Source organism: Salvelinus fontinalis, chromosome 42, assembly GCF_029448725.1.
Source record: "Salvelinus fontinalis isolate EN_2023a chromosome 42, ASM2944872v1, whole genome shotgun sequence".
Lineage (NCBI taxonomy): Eukaryota > Metazoa > Chordata > Actinopteri > Salmoniformes > Salmonidae > Salvelinus > Salvelinus fontinalis.
The window spans coordinates 24,541,160-24,559,285 of record NC_074706.1 but is presented as its reverse complement, the minus strand read 5'-3'; the positions used below and the strand labels follow the sequence as shown (position 1 = coordinate 24,559,285).

The 18,126-nt window shown below is 44.5% G+C and overlaps 1 protein-coding gene across 2 annotated transcripts in view; it reads right to left on the bottom strand.

Annotated features, from left to right (window-relative positions):
• Positions 1-1,475: 1,475 nt before the first annotated feature.
• LOC129841246 (specificity protein transcription factor 3-like) overlaps positions 1,476-18,126 on the bottom strand; it is a 32,108-nt gene continuing 15,457 nt past the window's right edge. For both annotated transcript variants that reach the window (XM_055909430.1, XM_055909429.1), the window contains 5 exons: positions 13,949-14,079; positions 13,573-13,746; positions 8,515-8,676; positions 8,024-8,135; positions 1,476-2,778 (listed from right to left, as the gene is read on the bottom strand). In XM_055909430.1, coding sequence (XP_055765405.1) covers positions 1,823-2,778; positions 8,024-8,135; positions 8,515-8,676; positions 13,573-13,746; positions 13,949-14,079 — 1,535 coding nt within the window. In that variant the 3' untranslated portion in view covers positions 1,476-1,822. The remainder of the gene's footprint in view (positions 2,779-8,023; positions 8,136-8,514; positions 8,677-13,572; positions 13,747-13,948; positions 14,080-18,126) is intronic.

The following is an 18,126-nucleotide window of genomic DNA, read 5'->3' as shown; positions in this document are numbered from 1 at the left end:
TAGAGTCGCATCATGCAGCCTTACAATGTATTAAAAATCAAAACATATAGCCCAACATTTGTAGAACAACTAAAGCTACATTAATAAATATAAATTAAGCATATAGGAGTACTTATTTATTTGTTAACAGCTCAACACAGAATAGCTGCATGTGCGCACTCCCTCAAATCGTTTGGAGAAAACATCCTTTCTATTTTACTCAGCTTTGTTCAATTGTATTCTTGTTACTATAAAATAATGCCATGTAATTCTAAGTAAATATTTTCTGCGAAATGCAATACCGTAGCCCACTGCCAATTGGCATAGCCAAATCAGGACCTAACATGAGGACAACTCAGAGTATGCTATTCTGTAATTCTGAAAGACTACATTTCCTTTATATCATGCTTCTTTAGACCTGTCTAAAATAAATAGATTTATTGTGAAGGTGTTGGCTTTATTACATGGATTTATTAGACTTTTTAAAATGTAGATGGTCCAAAAGGTCTGCATCAGTGGTTTGTAGGCTGAGTGTGGAAGCCAGGAGATGCTAAATGTGTTTATGTTAATTAACGGTCAATAACCGTGAGACAGACAGTTATTTGCTTGACAATTCCCGGCTGATGAAATTGCATGACCGCCACAGCCCTAATGACAGCCCGCATTGAGTTTTCCAAAAGGCACCTAAAGGACTCTCAGACTATGAGAAATAAGATTCTCTGGTCAGATGAAACCAAGATTGAACTATTTGGTTTGAATGCCAAGTGTCACGTCGGGAGGAAACCTGGCACCATGAAGCATGGTGGTGGCAGCATCATTCTGTGGGGATGTTTTTCAGCGGCAGGGACTGGGAGTCAGGATTGAGGGAAAGATGTACGGAGTGAAGTACAGAGAGACCATTGTTGAAAACCTGCTCCAGAGCACTCAGTCCCTCCGACTGAGGCAAAGGTTCACCTTCCAACAGGACAATAACCCTAAGCACACAGCCAAGACAACGCAGGAGTGCCTTCGGGACAAGTCTCTGAATGTCCTTGAGTGGCCAAGCTAGAGCCCGGGCTTGAACTCGATCGAACATCTCTGGAGAGACCTGAAAATAGCTGTGCAATGACGCTCCCGATCAAACCTGACAGAGCTTGAGAGGATCTGCAGAGAAGAATGGGACAAACTCTCCAAACACAGGTGTGCCAAGCTTGTAGTGTCATACCCAAGAAGACTCAAGGCTGTAATCGCTGCCAAAAGGTGCTTCAGCAAAGTACTGAGTAAAGGGTCTGAATACTTATGCAAATGTGATATTTCAGTTTAAAAGATTTTTAATAAATGTGCTAAAATTTCTAAAAACCTGTTTTTGCATTGTCATTATGGGGTATTGTGTGTAGATTGATGAGGGAAAAAAATAATTGAATCCATTTTAGAATAAGGCTATAACGTAACAAAATGTGGCAAAAGTCAAGGGGTCTGAATACTTTCCGAATGCACTGTATGAATACTAATCAGGATACAGTATATTAGTGTTTTATTTTTCATAAATGTTTTACAAATGTTAGAATTCTTCTTACACTTTGACATTAAAGAGTATTTTGTGTAGATTGTTAACATAAAAAGTACAATTAAATCCACTTTAATCCCACTTTATAACATAACAAAATGTGGAAAAAGTCAAGGGGTGTGAATTCTTTCTGAAGGCACTGTACAAGTCTAGATGAAAATCTGAAATCTATTACTCTTGTTATTCCAAATGCATTTGTGGATCTTTTCTGCTGACAACAAAAAATGTATCTTTGTATTTAATGCATGGTCTGATCTAAACGTCAGTAGCTATCGAGTGGAATAGTTACTTTCTATGTTATAGATGGGAATGGTTTTTCTGCTGGTGTATCCTGAGGTAGCTCCTGTCTGAGAACCTCTTCCCACAATGAGTGCAGGCGAACGGCCTCTCTCCCGTATGGACCTTCAAATGCCTCTTCAGATGGTGCTGGTGGGAGAACCTCTTCTCACAGTGAGGGCAGGTGTAGGGTTTCTCCCCTGTGTGGACCCTCTGATGCCTCTTAAGGGTGAACGAGTGGGAGAAACTAGCTCGGCACAGGTGACAGCCGAAAGGTTTCTCCCCCGTGTGCGTCCTCTGGTGGATCTCCAGCTGTTTGCGGAAATTGAAGGCTTTCCCACAGAACGAACATGAGAAGTGCTTCTCTTTGCCACCGGATATGATGATAGTGTCACCACTAATGTCATTTGTCAATGGGCTTGTGTAGCCATTTAGTGTTGAGGCACTGGCATTGTCTGAGGTCTGGTTTAACATAAGGAGAGTGTGAGGAGGACGAAGGCCAGGGAGGGTCTGTGTTGTCGCAGGGTCCATGTTCCAGTTGATAGATCCTATAGAAGGCAGGCTGAAGGCAGCACCTGTTAGGGGATTAACCTGAGGCACCATCAGTCTCTCTGAATCACAACTATAGGAGCAGGACGGAGCGTCGCTAGCCGAGTCTGTGTCTGTTCTCTCCCGCTGCATACGGACACGTCCCCGTCCTTGCAGACCAAATCTACGCCTCTCCCTGGTCTCAGACAGTCTGTTGTCATAGAGACTAAGTTCAGCTGTTGATTTGTGTTTGAATGTCTGTTTCTGATTAACAGTGTTGTTCCCAAGTCCAGAGTTGATGACGCTGTCCCATCCACTGACCTCCACTATGTCATCTCCGGTTCTGCCATGCTCAGTGATGTTGTCCCCTGGGTCATTGACTGCACCCGTCTGGGTCTGGGAATTCAAGATGGCTGCCCAGTCCCCCCTGTTAGCCTCCAGCCAACTACCTGCAGGGAGAGGTTACAAAATAGACTTTACAAACATGGCAGAGAACTCTACATGTGGAGTATTTTTTTTGTCAATTACCTGGTCAAGTTCATACATTATTATGTGTGTTTTGTTGATTTTTGTTTTAGGATTTTCTCCTAATCCCTATCTACATGAAAGTGTTCATAACCCTTGACTTATTACACATTTTGTTTTTACAGCCTGAATTCAAAATGGATGAAAAAAAAATCTAAAATCTCAACCATCCACACACAATACCGCATAATGTGAAAACATGTTTAAAAAATGTATTAGCAAATGTATTGAAAATGAAATATCAAATTTACATAAGTATTCACCCCCCTGAGTCAAAACTTTGTAGAAGCACCATTGGCAGCGATTGGCAGAGTCCTTTCTGGGTAAGTCGCTTAATAAGACTTTTCCACACCTGGATTCTGTAACAATTGTGCAACATATTTGTAAAATTCTTCAAGCTCTGTCAAATGGGTTGTTGATCATTGCTAGACAACCACTTGCAGGTCTTACCATAGATTTTAAAGTAGATTTAAGTAAAAACTGTAACTTGGCCACTCAGGAACATTCACTGTCTTATTGGTAAGCAACTCCAATGTAGATTTGGCCTTGTGTTTTAGGTTATTGTCCTGCCGAAAGGAAAATTAATCTCCCAGTTTCTGGTGGAAAGCAGACTAAACCAGGTTTTCGTCTAGGGTTTTGCCTGGGCTAAGCTCCCTTCCGTTTATTTTTTTCCTGAAAAACTATACAGTCCTTAACGATTATAAGCATACCCATAACATGATGCAGCCATCACTATGCTTGAAAATATGGAGAATGGTACTCAGTAATGTGTTGTATTGGATTTGCCCCAAACATAACACTTTGTATACATGAGAAAAAGTGAATTGCTTTGGCAATTTTTTTTGGAGTATTACTTTAGTGCCTTATTTCAAACAAGATGCATGTTTTGGAATATTTTATTCTGTACAGGCTTTTTACTCTGTCAATTAGGTTAGTATTGTGGAATAACTGCAATGTTGTTGACACATCCTCAGATTTCTTCTATCACAGCCATTAAACTCTGTAACTGTTTTAAATTCACCATTGGCCTCATGGTGAAAGCCCTGAGCGGTTTCTTTCCTCTCGGCAACTGAGTTAGGAAAGACATCTATACCTTTGTAGTGACTGGGTGTGTGTATATATATATATATATATATATATATATATATATATATATATATGTCACGCCCTGGCCTTAGTATTCTTTGTTTTATTTATTATTTTAGTTAGGTCAGGGTGTGACATGGGTAATTTATGTGGGTTTTGTAGTGTCTAGGGTGGTTGTAAGGTTTAAGGGGTTTATTTAGAGTAGTTGGGTTTATGTTTAGTATAGTTGTCTAGCTGTGTCTATGTTGTGTGTAGTTGTCTAGGAAAGTCTATGGTTGCCTGAATGGGTTCCCAATTAGAGACAGCTGGTTTCTGTTGTCTCTGATTGGGAGCCATATTTAAGGTAGCCATAGGCTTTAGTTTGTTGTGGGTAATTGTCTATGGTGAACGTTTGTAGCCTGTGTGTGTGCACTACGTTTATAGCTTCACGGTCGTTTATTGTTTTGTTAGTTTGTAAGTGTTTTGTTTCGTTTTTTTTCCTTCTTCAAAATAAAAAGATGGCTTATTTTCCACATGCTGCGTTTTGGTCCGTCTCTCCCCCACACGATCATGACCGAATTACTCACCAACATCGGATCAAGCGGCATGTAAAGCGGCAACAGGACCCACCTACACAGGATTCTTGGACATGGGAGGAGATACTGGATGGTAAGGGACCTTGGGCACAACCGGGAGAATATCGCCTCCCTCGTGAAGAGCTGGAGGCAGCGAAAGCCGAGAGGAGGCGATATGAGGAGGCAGCACGGAAGCAAGGCTGGAAACCCGTGAGTAATACCCAAAAATCTCTTGGGGTGGGGCTCATGGGGAGTGTGGCGAGTCCAGATGGGAGATCTGCGTCAACTTCCCGTGCTACCCGTGAGGACTCTAAGAGGGAACCTGAGCCAGTCGGGCTGATATTGGAGGTGAGCAATGGGAATGATACAGAGACTGTTAAGGATTTAATGGGGAGGTTGGAAGAGAGTGAAATGAGGGAGCTGCTGTGTTGGTGCGTGAGGCACAAGATCCACCCGACAGAGCGTGTGCGGGATGTGATGTTACCTGAGTCAGTTCTCCATTCTCGTCCTGATGTGCGTGCTAACCGTCTGGGAATGACAGTCCCACGAACCAGGCCTCCTGTACGCCTCCCTAGTCCTGCACCTCCTGTATTAGCCCCACGTACTAACTCTCCTGTGACAGTCCCCAGCCCAGTGCCACCAGTGCCTCCTCCACGCACTAGCCCTATGGTGCGTTTCTCCAGCCCTTTACCACCAGTGCCTAAACCACGCACCAAGCCTCCTGTGTGTCCCCAGAGTCCTGTGCGTCCTGTTGCTGCTCCCCGCACTAGCCCTGAGATGCGTGTCCCCAGCCCGGTACCACCAGTTCCGACACCACGCACCAGGCCTACAGTGCGCCTCAGCCGGCCAGAGTCTGCCGTCTGCACAGCGATGCCTGAACTGCCCGTCTGCCAAGCGCCATCTGAGCCATCCGTCTACCCAGCGCCATCTGAGCCATCCGTCTACCCAGCGCCATCTGAGCCATCCGTCTACCCAGCGCCATCTGAGCCATCCGTCTGCCCCGAGCCATTAGAGCCGCCCGTCTGTCCCGAGCCGTCAGAGCCGTTCGTCAGTCAGGAGCCGTTCGTCAGACAGGATCTGCCAGCCGCCAACCAGACAGGATCTGCCAGAGCCGCCAACCAGACAGGATCTGCCAGAGCCGCCAACCAGACAGGATCTGCCAGAGCCGCCAACCAGACAGGATCTGCCAGAGCCGCCAACCAGACAGGATCTGCCAGAGCCGCCAGCCAGCCATGTGCAGCCAGAGCCGTCAGCCAGCCATGAGCAGCCAGATCCGTCAGCCAGCCATGAGCAGCCAGATCCGTCAGCCAGCCATGAGCAGCCAGATCCGTCAGCCAGCCATGAGCAGCCAGATCCGTCAGCCAGCCATGAGCAGCCAGATCCGTCAGCCAGCCATGAGCAGCCAGATCCGTCAGCCAGCCATGAGCAGCCAGATCCGTCAGCCAGCCATGAGCAGCCAGATCCGTCAGCCAGCCATGAGCAGCCAGATCCGTCAGCCAGCCATGAGCAGCCGGTTCCTCAGTCCGGAGCTGCCGTTCCTCAGTCCGGAGCTGCCCCTTATCCTGGTGCTGCCCCTTATCCTGGAGCTGCCCCTTATCCTGGAGCTGCCCCTTATCCTGGAGCTGCCCCTTATCCTGGAGCTGCCCCTTATCCTGGAGCTGCCCCTTATCCTGGAGCTGCCCCTTATCCTGGAGCTGCCCCTTATCCTGGAGCTGCCCCTTATCCTGGAGCTGCCCCTTAGTCCAGAGCTGCCCCTTAGTCCAGAGCTGCCCCTTAGTCCAGAGCTGCCCCTTAGTCCAGAGCTGCCCCTTAGTCCAGTGGGGTTAATGTGGAGGGTGGCCATTTGGAGGAAGCTACGGAGGCGGGTAGTGACTGTGGTGGGGTGGGGACCACGACCAGTGCCGGAGCCGCCACCGTGGAAGGACGCCCACCCAGACCCTCCCCTAAACTATGTGCTGGTGCGCCCGGAGTTCGCACCTTAAGGGGGGGTTATGTCACGCCCTGGCCTTAGTATTATTTGTTTTCTTTATTATTTTAGTTAGGTCAGGGTGTGACATGGGTAATTTGTGGGTTTTGTAGTTTCTAGGGTGGTTGTAAGGTTTAGGGGGTTTATTTAGAGTAGTTGGGTTTATGTTTAGTATAGTTGTCTAGCTGTGTCTATGTTGTGTGTAGTTGTCTAGGAAAGTCTATGGTTGCCTGAATGGGTTCCCAATTAGAGACAGCTGGTTTCTGTTGTCTCTGATTGGGAGCCATATTTAACGTAGCCATAGGCTTTAGTTTGTTGTGGGTAATTGTCTATGGTGAACGTTTGTAGCCTGTGTGTGTGCACTACGTTTATAGCTTCACGGTCGTTTATTGTTTTGTTAGTTTGTAAGTGTTTTGTTTCGTTTTTTTTCCTTCTTCAAAATAAAAAGAAGATGGCTTATTTTCCACATGCTGCGTTTTGGTCCGTCTCTCCCCCACACGATCGTGACAATAAATATATATATATCATCCAAAGTGTAATTAATAACTTCACCATGCTCAAAGGGATATTCAATGTCAAATTTTATTTTATTTTTACCAATAGGTGCTCTTCTTTGCGAGACATTGGAAAACCTCCCTGGTTGAATCTGTGTTTGAAATTCACTTCTCGACTGAGGGCCCTTAGATAATTTTGTGTGTGGGGTACAGAGATGAGGTAGTCATAAAAAATTTTATGTTACACACTTATTGCACACAGAGTGAGTCCATGCAACTTATGTGACTTTTAAGCAAATGTTTACTCCTGAACTTATTTAGGCTTGCCATAACAAAGGGGTTGAATACTTATTGACTCAAGATATTTCAGCTTTTCATTTTTAATGAATTTGTAAAAAATAATAATAATAACAATTCCACTATGACATTATGGGGTATTGTGTGTAGGCCCGTGACAAAAAAATCTAAATTTAATACATCTTAAATTCAGGCTGTAATACAACAAAACGTGGAAAATCTCAAGGGGTGCGAATCAGGGGAGGCTCCTCAGAGGAGGAAGGGACTTTTATGGGAAAATGATGTAATTCCTCAGGGAATTACATAAAAATAAAAATTGTTAAACATTTAAAAAGTTAAAATTTTTAGATAAAACTATACTAAATATATTCATGCTACCAAATAACTGATTAAAAAAAACACTTCTGCAATAAAGGTCTACAGTAGCCTTAACAGCACTCTCTGGGGTAGCACCATGGTGTAGCCGGAGGACAGCTAGTTTCCATCTTCCTCTAGGTATATTGACTTCAATACAAAAGGCTCATGGTTCTCACCCCCTTCCATAGACTTTCACAGTAATTATGACAATGTCCGGAGGACGTCCTCCAGCTTGTAAGTTAAGCCTTTCACTGTACTTGTGCATTCGACAAATGCAACTTTAAACTTTTGAAGGTAAACATAACTTGTATTGATTTCCTTTTATGAATGAAGAAACAAAAATAATAGCCAGGCTTATCACTATTCCCATTGAAGATCTATTACTGTATGTAGGCTATATGTATTTCTCCCTTACCTTGCTCCCCCATCTTTAGTCCACTCAGCAGATCAATGCTCTCTGGTCCGTCGTCTATTGTCTCCTCTTTGACCAGCAGCAGATCAGGCTTCCCATCCTCCATGTCTACTGACTGTAAGAGATACAGAGTGAGAGGATGTTGGATCAAGAAATCTGATATGAGCACCCTGCTATGGAGCATCTTCTGATTGGGCAATGGGGGATTGCTATGTAACATGTAAATGTAATGCTATTACACTCTTTAATGGTTTGATAATTGTAAGAAATGGTCCCACACTTAAGACACAATTAATCAAGACCTGGGCCCGTATCCATAAAGAGTCTCAAAATAGAATTGCTGATCGAGGATCAAGTCCCCACCTGTCTATATAATCTTATTCAGTATGATCGAAAAGGCTAAAATGATCCTAGATCCGCACTAATACTCTGAGTGGCTTTGTGGATACGGACCCTGACGTTACACCATTCAGACAGTAGTTCAGTGGGCTCACCTCAGGGAGACTGTGTGTGGTCCTGTGCTGCTCAGCTGGTTCCTCTGTGGGTTCAGGAGGTGTAGTCTGGTTGTCATCCATGACCATGGTCCCCTCAGGGTTCCCCAGTCTCTCCTCACACCCCTCCTCCTTCACCAGCAGAACCTCTGGATCCTCCTCCTCCTGGAAGAGACAGGTGATACAGATTACACAGACATACACTCCCTCAGGTATGTACACACAGATAATAAACACAATTTCAACATGGAGTGTTTACCCATCCCCACTACGTTTGAGTCCTATACTGTAGTTACAGAATGACTTCATTGCCGTTTAGCCCATCGTGGTGGACATAAATATGATGTTGTGGATAAATGAGTCAGCTATGATAAGTCAGACAAACCTGACTAACCTATGTTGATGTGTACAGTAGGTGTTTGTTAGTGTGTGGGTATGTGTAGGTAGATTTAGTAAGTGTATATTGGTTATAAAGCACTGTTGTGTGTATAGAATAGGGTGATATCAAATGTGATGTATACTAAAGAGAGATTCAATGAAAGTCAGAATGAAAAGTCCCATTTTGTATTTATTAAACAAACAAGTTTTAAATCCACCATATGAAAATCACACACAACAACAACAAAAAAATCAGCATGAACTTGATAAACTGCATTAATTTTCTCATTAAAAGTGTCTTGGGAAAGAAATAAAGCAGTTGAATGGAAGTAATGAAATAGGCATGTGAACATATAGTCTACACAGTACAAACACAATATATAACAGACATTTTAAGCTTATATAATGAACAAAAATATGAACGCAGCAGTCCATAAAAGGAAATCAGTCAAATGAAATAAATTAATTTGGCCCTAATCTATGGATTTCACATGACTGGGAATACAGATATGCATCTGTTGGTCAAAGAGATCTTTTAAAAAAGCAGAGTGTGGATCAGAAAACCAGTCAGTATCTGGTGTGACCACCATTTGCCCCATGCAGCATGACACATCTCCTTCGCATAGAGTTGATCAGGCTGTTGACTGTGGCCTGTGGAATGTTGTCCCACTGCTCTTCAATGGCTGTGCAAAGTTTCTGGATATTAGCGGGAACTGGAACACGCTGTCGTACACGTTGATCCAGAGCATCCCAAACTTGCTCAATGGTTGACATGTCTGGTGAGTATGCTGGCCAATGAAAAAAAACTGGGAAATTTTCAGCTTCCAGAAATTGTGTACAGATCCTCGTGGCCGTGCATTATCATGCTGAAATATGAAATGATGGCGGCAGATGAATGGCAAGACAATTGGCCTCAGGATCTTGTCATGGTATCTCTGTGCATTCAAATTGCCATCGATAAATGCAATTGTGTTCGTTGTCCGTAGCTTATGCCTGCCCATAACATCAGCCCACCGCCACCATGGGGCATTCTGTTCACAATCATGACATCAGCAAACCGCTGAGGCAGCTTATGGTAGAGAAGTGAGCATTCAATTGGTAATAGCTCAGGTGGACATTCCTGCAGTCAGCATGCCAATTGCATGCTCCCTCAAAACTTGAGACATCTGGGCTTCCCGAGTGGCGCAGCGATCTAAGGCACTGGATCGAAGTGCTAAAGGTGTTATTACAGACTCGGGTTCATTCCCGGGCTGTGCCACAATCGGCGGGAGTCCCATAGGACGGCGCACAATTGGCCCAGCGTCGTCGGGGTTAGGGGAGGGTTTGGCCGGGGAGGCTTTACTTGGCTCATCGCGCTTTAGCGACTCCATGTGGTGAAACGGGTGCCTGCAGGCTGACAGTTGAACAGTGTTTCCTCTGACACATTGGTGCGGCTGGGTTCCCGGTTAAGCTGGCAGGTGTTAAGGAGCGCAGTTAGGCGGGTAATGTTTCAGAGGACGCATGACTCAACCTTTGCTTCCTGAGTCCGTTGGGGAGTTGCAGCGATGAGACGAGATTGAAAATGGTGAGAAAAAGTGGGGTAAAATAAAAACAAAAAATAAATCTGTGGCATTGTGTTGTGTGACAAAACAGCACATTTTAAAATGACCTTTTATTGTCCCCAGTACAAGGTGCACCTGTGTAATGATCATGCTGTTTAATCGGTTTCTTGATATGTCATACTTGTCAGGTGGATGGGTTATCTTGGCAGAGGAGAAATACTCACTAACAGGGATGAAAACACATTTGTGCACATCATTTGAGAGAAATTACCTTTTTGTGCATATGGTAAAGTTCTGGTAGCTTCAGCTCATGAAACATGGGACCAACACTTTACATGTTGCATTTATATTTTTGTTCAGTGTATATATGCCTTATATACTTTGCATTCAGAAGGTATTCAGACCCCTCGACTTTGTTACATTTCAGCCTTATTTTAAAATTGATTTAAAAAAAAAAATCCCTCATCTACACACAACACCCCATAATGACAAAGCGAAAACAGGTTTTTAGAATGTTTGCAAATTCAGACCGTTTGCTATGAGACTCGAAATTGTGCTCGGGTGCATCCTGAGTCCACCTGTGGTAAATTCAAATGATTGGACATGATTTGGAAAGGCACACACCTGTCTATACAAAGGTCTCACAGTTGACAGTGCATGTCAGAGCAAAAAACAAGCCATGAGGTCGAAGGAACTGTCCGTAGAGCTCAGAGACAGGATTGTGTCGAGGAACAGATCTGGGGAAGGGGACCAAAAAATGTCTGCAGCGTTGAAGGTCCCCAAGAACACAGTGGCCTCCATAATTCTTAAATGGAAGAAGTTTGGAACAACCAAGACTCTTCCTAAAGCTGGCCACCCGGCCAAATTGAGCAATCAGGGTGAAGGGCCTTGGTCAGGGAGGTGACCAAGAACGCGATGGTCACTGTGACAGAGCTCCAGAGTTCCTCTGTGGAGGTGGGAGAAATTTCCAGAAGGACAACCATCTCTGCAGTACTGCACCAATCAGGCTTTTATAGTAGAGTGGCCAGACTGAAGCCAATCCTCAGTAAAAGGCACAACACAGCTCACTTCGAGTTTGCCAATAGGCACCTAAAGGACTCTGACCATGACAAACAAGATTCTCTGGTCTGATGAAACCAAGATTGAACTCTTTGGCCTGAATGCCAAGTGTCATGCCTGGAGGAAACGTGGCACAATCCCTACGGTAAAGCATGGTGGTGGAAGCATCATGCTGTGGGGATGTTTTCAGCGGCAGGCAGGGACTGGGAGACTAGTCAGCATCGAGGGAAAGATGAACGGAGCGAAGTACAGAGAGATTCTTGATAAAAACCTGCTCCAGAGCGCTCAGGTCCTCAGACTGGGGCGAAGGTTCACCTTCCAACAGGTCAACGACCCTAAGCACACAGCCAAGAGTGGTTTCGGGACAAGTCTCTTAATGTCCTTGGGCTCTAACCCAGTCAGAGCCCAGACTTGAACCCAATTGAACATCCCTGGAGAAACCTGAAAATAGCTGTGCAGCGACACTCCCATCCAACTTTACAGCACTTGGGAGGATCTGTAAAGAAGAATGGAAGAATCTCCCCAAATACAGGTGTGCCAAGCTTGTAGCGTCATATCCAGGAAGACTCAAGGATGTAATCGCTGCCAAAGGTGCTTCGACAAAGTACTGAGTAAAGGCTCTGAATACTTATGTAAATGTCATATTTCAGCTTGTTATTTTTTTATAAATTTGCAAAAAAAACTATTTTTGCTTTGTCATTATGGGGTATTATGTGTAGATTGATAAGGAAAAAATATATAGAATCCATTTTAGAATAAGGCTGTAAAGTAACAAAATGTGGAAGTCAAGGGGTCTGAATACTTTCCAAATACATTGTATCACAGAATGTCTGGATGTAATATTTACACAGTAATATTCAACACTGAAATATGTTACTCTCCTTACTCTAAATGCATCTGCTGACATTAATGAAAATGTATTTTTGTCTTTAATGCAGGGTGAGATCTAAGTGTCAGAAGCTATCGAGTGGAATAGTTACTTTCTATGTTATAGAGTGTAATGTTTTTTCTGCTGGTGTATCCTGAGGCATCTCCTCTCTGAGAACCTTTTCCCACAGTGCGTACAGGAAAATGGCCTTTCTCCCGTGTGGACCTTCAGGTGCATCTTTAGGTTGCCAGCCTGGGCAAAGCGCATGTGACACTGGGTACAGCTGAAGGGTTTCTCCCCTGTGTGGACCCTCTGGTGCCTCTTTAGGTCACCAGCCTGTGTGAAGCGCATGTGACACTGGACACAGCTGAAGGGTTTCTCCCCTGTGTGGACCCTCTGGTGCCTCTTCAGGTTGCCAGCCTCAGCAAAGTGCATATGACACTGGGTACAGCTGAAGGGTTTCACCCCTATGTGGACCCTCTGGTGGATCTCTACCTTCTGGGGGCAATTGAAGCCTTCGTTACAGAACCGTTTCTCTTTACTATCGCCTGATTTTGCTCTCCCTCCCAAAACCTTGGCCCTTTGGTCCTTTGAGTTCAAAACCTGATCGAAAAGGTCCCGGCTCTGTGAATCGGAAGGCCCCATCGACGTGGACACAGGGTCGCGATTCCTGAACGTGTGTAAAGGGGAGTGGGTCGCAACATTTGGATTTGTCTCTAAGCTTTCCCTGTAATCTAAGAAATCTCTGCCTTGTGAGTGTCCTTCTCCTAAGTGAGTCTCGTCTACATTCCATGTCAGAGGAGCCTCGCACTTCACTTTGACAGTCCTCTCATCGACTATAACATCCCCTTTCTTATCTAGGCAGCCTTCAGAGTACACACTACTACTGTACCGGTTCCAGTCCCCTCTAGACAGATCAGTCTGTGTCTCTAAACCCAAGGGCATGTTGCCAGGGTCCATCTCTGTAGTGAAAGAACATGACAGATCATTGCCAGTCTCTAACGCCTCACCTGAGTCCCGATGGGAATGAACCATCCTCAGGCTTGGGTTACCGTAAAGTAAATACTCTGAGCCAGGAGCAGAAGGACAGCCCAGTGGTCCCAGTCTTTCTGGGTCTGATCTGTGGTCAGGTCCTGTGCGTAAGAACCTTTGTGTTACAATTAAAGTCTCTGTGCCTTTCTCTGACTTGAGGACGGCATTCAGTGCTCCACTGACCTCCGTGTAGCTGCATAGGGCCCTGGGCTGGGGCGCGGTGGGGAGGTCCTCTGTGGCTAGAGGGGGTGCCACTCCAATCTGGATGTCTCTGCTGTGTCGTCGGTGCTCTCCTTCAGTCCTTTCCTGCTTGACCAAAGACGATCCTCCAGGACCTGCAGCCTCTGCATCTGCAGACTGACACAAGAAGAGAGGAGGTTATTACAGGTACATGAGTTGAATTGGATAACAATGTCATAGGGAAGTCTCACAAGCTCCCCTATGGCAGATAAATCAGGATGTACATGTAAGCAAATGAATAGCTGAGAGGAACCTTTCTGAAATAAAACGGGCCACATTTGATGTACTGTAATTTTTTATATTACACTATGACACTAACCTCTATCACGATAACATGCTGGTTTGAGGTTCCACTCCCCTCATCTATAGCTATGGGTTGGTCATCTCTCCATGTTTTGTGTCCTGCAGGCTTCACAAAGCTTCTGTGGCCTCCAGTGAGATGTCCTTCACCTGAGAGAGTTATTGGGGGGAAAAATGGGTGGTTATGTTTTATAATAATACAATTGCTCAGAGAAATAGATTTTGTTTAACAAGTAATAAATACAATTCTCAAAAAGGGTAGGGGTCCAAATGATTGACACTCCTGTTTTCAATACCTTTCAATACCTCACCTTGTGAGGGGGGCCCTTTTCTAGGGGGCCCTTTTCTAATGTTTTATGAGTTGGAGAACACATTGGGAAGGATCTAAAGCCCTGTTCACACTGCAGGCCTTAATGCTCAAATCAGTTTAGTTTTCAAATCTGTTTTGGAATACTGACTGTCCAAACAGCAAGTTACAAACGACCAAATTCAGACAGCAGTCATAGTAACGACGGGTGTGTGCGCAGTTGTGTCACTCAGAAGTTGTCTAGCAAGCTAAGGTGACAACAATGCCTGCTATGGACGTTTCCCAGTTGCTTTGAATGTTCAAAATCATAGTGTAAGAACACTTAATGATCCAACTTTCAAAACGAGTCCTTTTTGGCTAGTCACTGCAGTCAACTAGCTAGCTAGGAATCTGTTTTGCTTTCTAGCATATTCACTAATTTGTTTGTAAACAATGAACAAGCTAGTTAGCTACCACATGTTATTGTCAAATCTGTCAACAGAGTAGCTAGCAGGCAACAAGATATGCTAAATAAGTCTAAAAAGCACTTGAGAGAAAATAAATCAGATTTGACTGTTCAGACAAGTCGCATGGACAGGAATCAGATTTGTATGGCTTGAGATATCTGATTCCATGTGCGTTTTGGCTGTTCAGACTGCAGGAAAACGAACTCATTCAAATTAGATATGCAAAAAATATATATAATTGCGTCACTTCAAACTGCCAATGTGAACAAGGTTGTAGACCATTCCTCCATACAGAATCCTTCCAGAATCTTGATATCCTTTGTCTGCGCTTATGGACTGCCTTCTTCAATTCAAACTATGTTTTTAATAGGTTTTAAGTCTGGAGAATGAGATGGCCATTGCAATTAACCATTTCTTTGTGGATTTTGATGTGTGCTTGAGGTTATTGTCTTGCTGGAAGATCCATTTGCGGTCAAGTTTTAGTCTCCTGGCAGAGGCAACCATAAATATCTTGATACTGAGTAAAGTTCATTATGCCATTGACCATAACAAGGGAACCAAGACCAGTGGAAGCAAAATAGAGCCATAACATTGAAGATCCACCACCCTATATTACAGTAGGTATGGGGTTATTTTCTGCTCGTGCATCCTCATTTCAACGCAAAACCCACCATTTTAATGTCATCCAAAAAATGTAAACACCTGGAGTTTGCTAAAAAGCATTGTACATTGGATTGGAAGCGGTGCTTTGGTCAGATGACTAGACCACCAGTGGTGGTGAAAATAATATAAATTCCCCCTCCAAAAAAGTCATACCATATCGCTCAGTATTTGAATAATATATTTTACACAGTCGTTTTTCTCATCTTTATCAAGGGTTTCAATAATATCGAACTCCTCTGTACCTCCAAGGTAAATGTGCAGTTTTATAGCTAATCTCATGGTATTTTACACATTTAGCTCATTTCAAGCTAATTTCCTGCAATTCTACTCATTTACTATGGTTTATGACCTGTTCATATGCTATCTGGGGGGGGGGGCTGACCTACAGGGGACCCACAACCAATGTTCCCTCTAAGCTGCGCATCTCCTCCAGGAATGCTGCTCTGGGCATGTGGCAGCAGTGTGTTGGAGGGAGGTTCCTAGGTGTGAGAAGTGTGCAGAAGGGAATGAGACAAAGGAATGTGTAGCATTGGGGAAAGTAGTGGTATGTGTTAATTGTAGGGGTGCCCATGTGACATAGGATCAGAAATGTCCCGTGTGAGAGAGGCAGGTTGAGGTTTCCAGGGTTAGAGTAGTGCAGAAGTTGTCATATGCTGAGGCAGTGAAGAAAGTAGAGGCAGATGGGTCAAGGGGGAGGGATCCTGAGAGGAGTGCTGTGAGTAGTAGATATGTAACAATACAGAGGGATAGGCCAACAAGTGATGTTTCAGTAAGATTAGATTTTTAGCCTTTATAGCACAGATTATGGTTTTCAACTGTACTGCACGGATGGAACGTAAGTCACAGAAAATTGAGGTTGTGGTGGCAGCTGCAGAGAGGTATTTGGGTGTGCGAGACTTGACATCAGAAGAGTTACAGGGTGTGTTGAGTGGTGGTGTCCCATCCTTTCAGGTTGTTGGCCTGAGGTAGGACTAAATAGTTTTAAATAGTGTAGTAAGGTGGTGTTTTTTGTGAGTGTAGTGTTAGAAGGTAGGGTTATTATTTATTTATTCAAGCACTGTATAAGGGAGTTGTACTTCAGTCTAGTAGGTGGCAGAAATGCAACATTGATTGGTTGCCAACAGCCGTTAAAACTCATCGAAGGACTGCTGCTCAGAAGAAATGCCAGGCCTCTGCAGAGACCAAGAGATTTAACTTCACTGAGTTCGCCCCATTAGTTTGCACTATATAAATCAATGTTTTTTCTGTGATCGAATCAACATTATAAATCAGCCCCTTTTCAATGCAACAAACCAAAACAAATCTAACTTGATGGAGCACCTTGCCATAAAGCAAAAGTGATAACTAAGTGGCCCGGGGAACAAAACATCAATATTTTGGGTCCATGGCCAGGAAACTCCCCAGGTCCTTAATCCAAATCAAATCAAATTTTATTAGTCACATACACATGGTTAGCAGATGTTAATGCGAGTGTAGCGAAATGCTTGTGCTTCTAGTTCCGACAATGCAGTAATAACCAACAAGTAATCTAACCTAACAATTCCACAACTACTACCTTATACACACACAAGTGTAAAGGGATAAAGAATATGTACATAAAGATATATGAATGAGTGGTGGTACAGAACGGCATAGGCAAGATGCAGTAGATGGTATAGAGTACGGTATATACATATGAGATGAGTACTGTAGGGTATGCAAACATAAAGTGGCATAGTTTAAAGTGGCTAGTGGTACATGTATTACATAAAGATGGCAAGATGCAGTAGATGATATAGAGTACAGTATATACATATGAGATGGGTAATGTAGGGTATGTAAACATTATATTAAGTGGCATTGTTTAAAGTGGCTAGTGGTACATTTTTACATAATTTCCATCAATTCCCATTTTTAAAGTGGCTGGAGTTGAGTCAGTATGTTGGCAGCGGCCGCTAAATGTTAGTGGTGGCTGTTTAACAGTCTGATGGCCTTGAGATAGAAGCTGTTTTTCAGTCTCTCGGTCCCTGCTTTGATGCACCTGTACTGACCTCGCCTTCTGGATGATAGCGGGGTGAACAGGCAGTGGCTTGGGTGGTTGTTGTCCTTGATGATCTTTATGGCCTTCCTGTGACATCGGGTGGTGTAGGTGTCCTGGAGGGCAGGTAGTTTGCCCCCGGTGATGCGTTCTGCAGACCTCACTACCCTCTGGAGAGCCTTGCGGTTGTGGGCGGAGCAGTTGCCGTACCAGGCGGTGATACAGCCCGACAGGATGCTCTCGATTGTGCATCTGTAGAAGTTTGTGAGTGCTTTTGGTGACAAGCCGAATTTCTTCAGCCTCCTGAGGTTGAAGAGGCGCTGCTGCGCCTTCTTCACGACGCTGTCTGTGTGGGTGGACCAATTCAGTTTGTCCGTGATGTGTACACCGAGGAACTTAAAACTTTCCACCTTCTCCACTACTGACCCGTCGATGTGGATAGGGGGGTGCTCCCTCTGCTGTTTCCTGAAGTCCACAATCATCTCCTTTGTTTTGTTGACGTTGAGTGTGAGGTTATTTTCCTGACACCACACTCCGAGGGCCCTCACCTCCTCCCTGTAGGCCGTCTCGTCGTTGTTGGTAATCAAGCCTACCACTGTAGTGTCATCCGCAAACTTGATGATTGAGTTGGAGGCGTGCATGGCCACGCAGTCGTGGGTGAACAGGGAGTACAGGAGAGGGCTCAGAACGCACCCTTGTGGGGCCCCAGTGTTGAGGATCAGCGGGGTGGAGATGTTGTTACCTACCCTCACCACCTGGGGGCG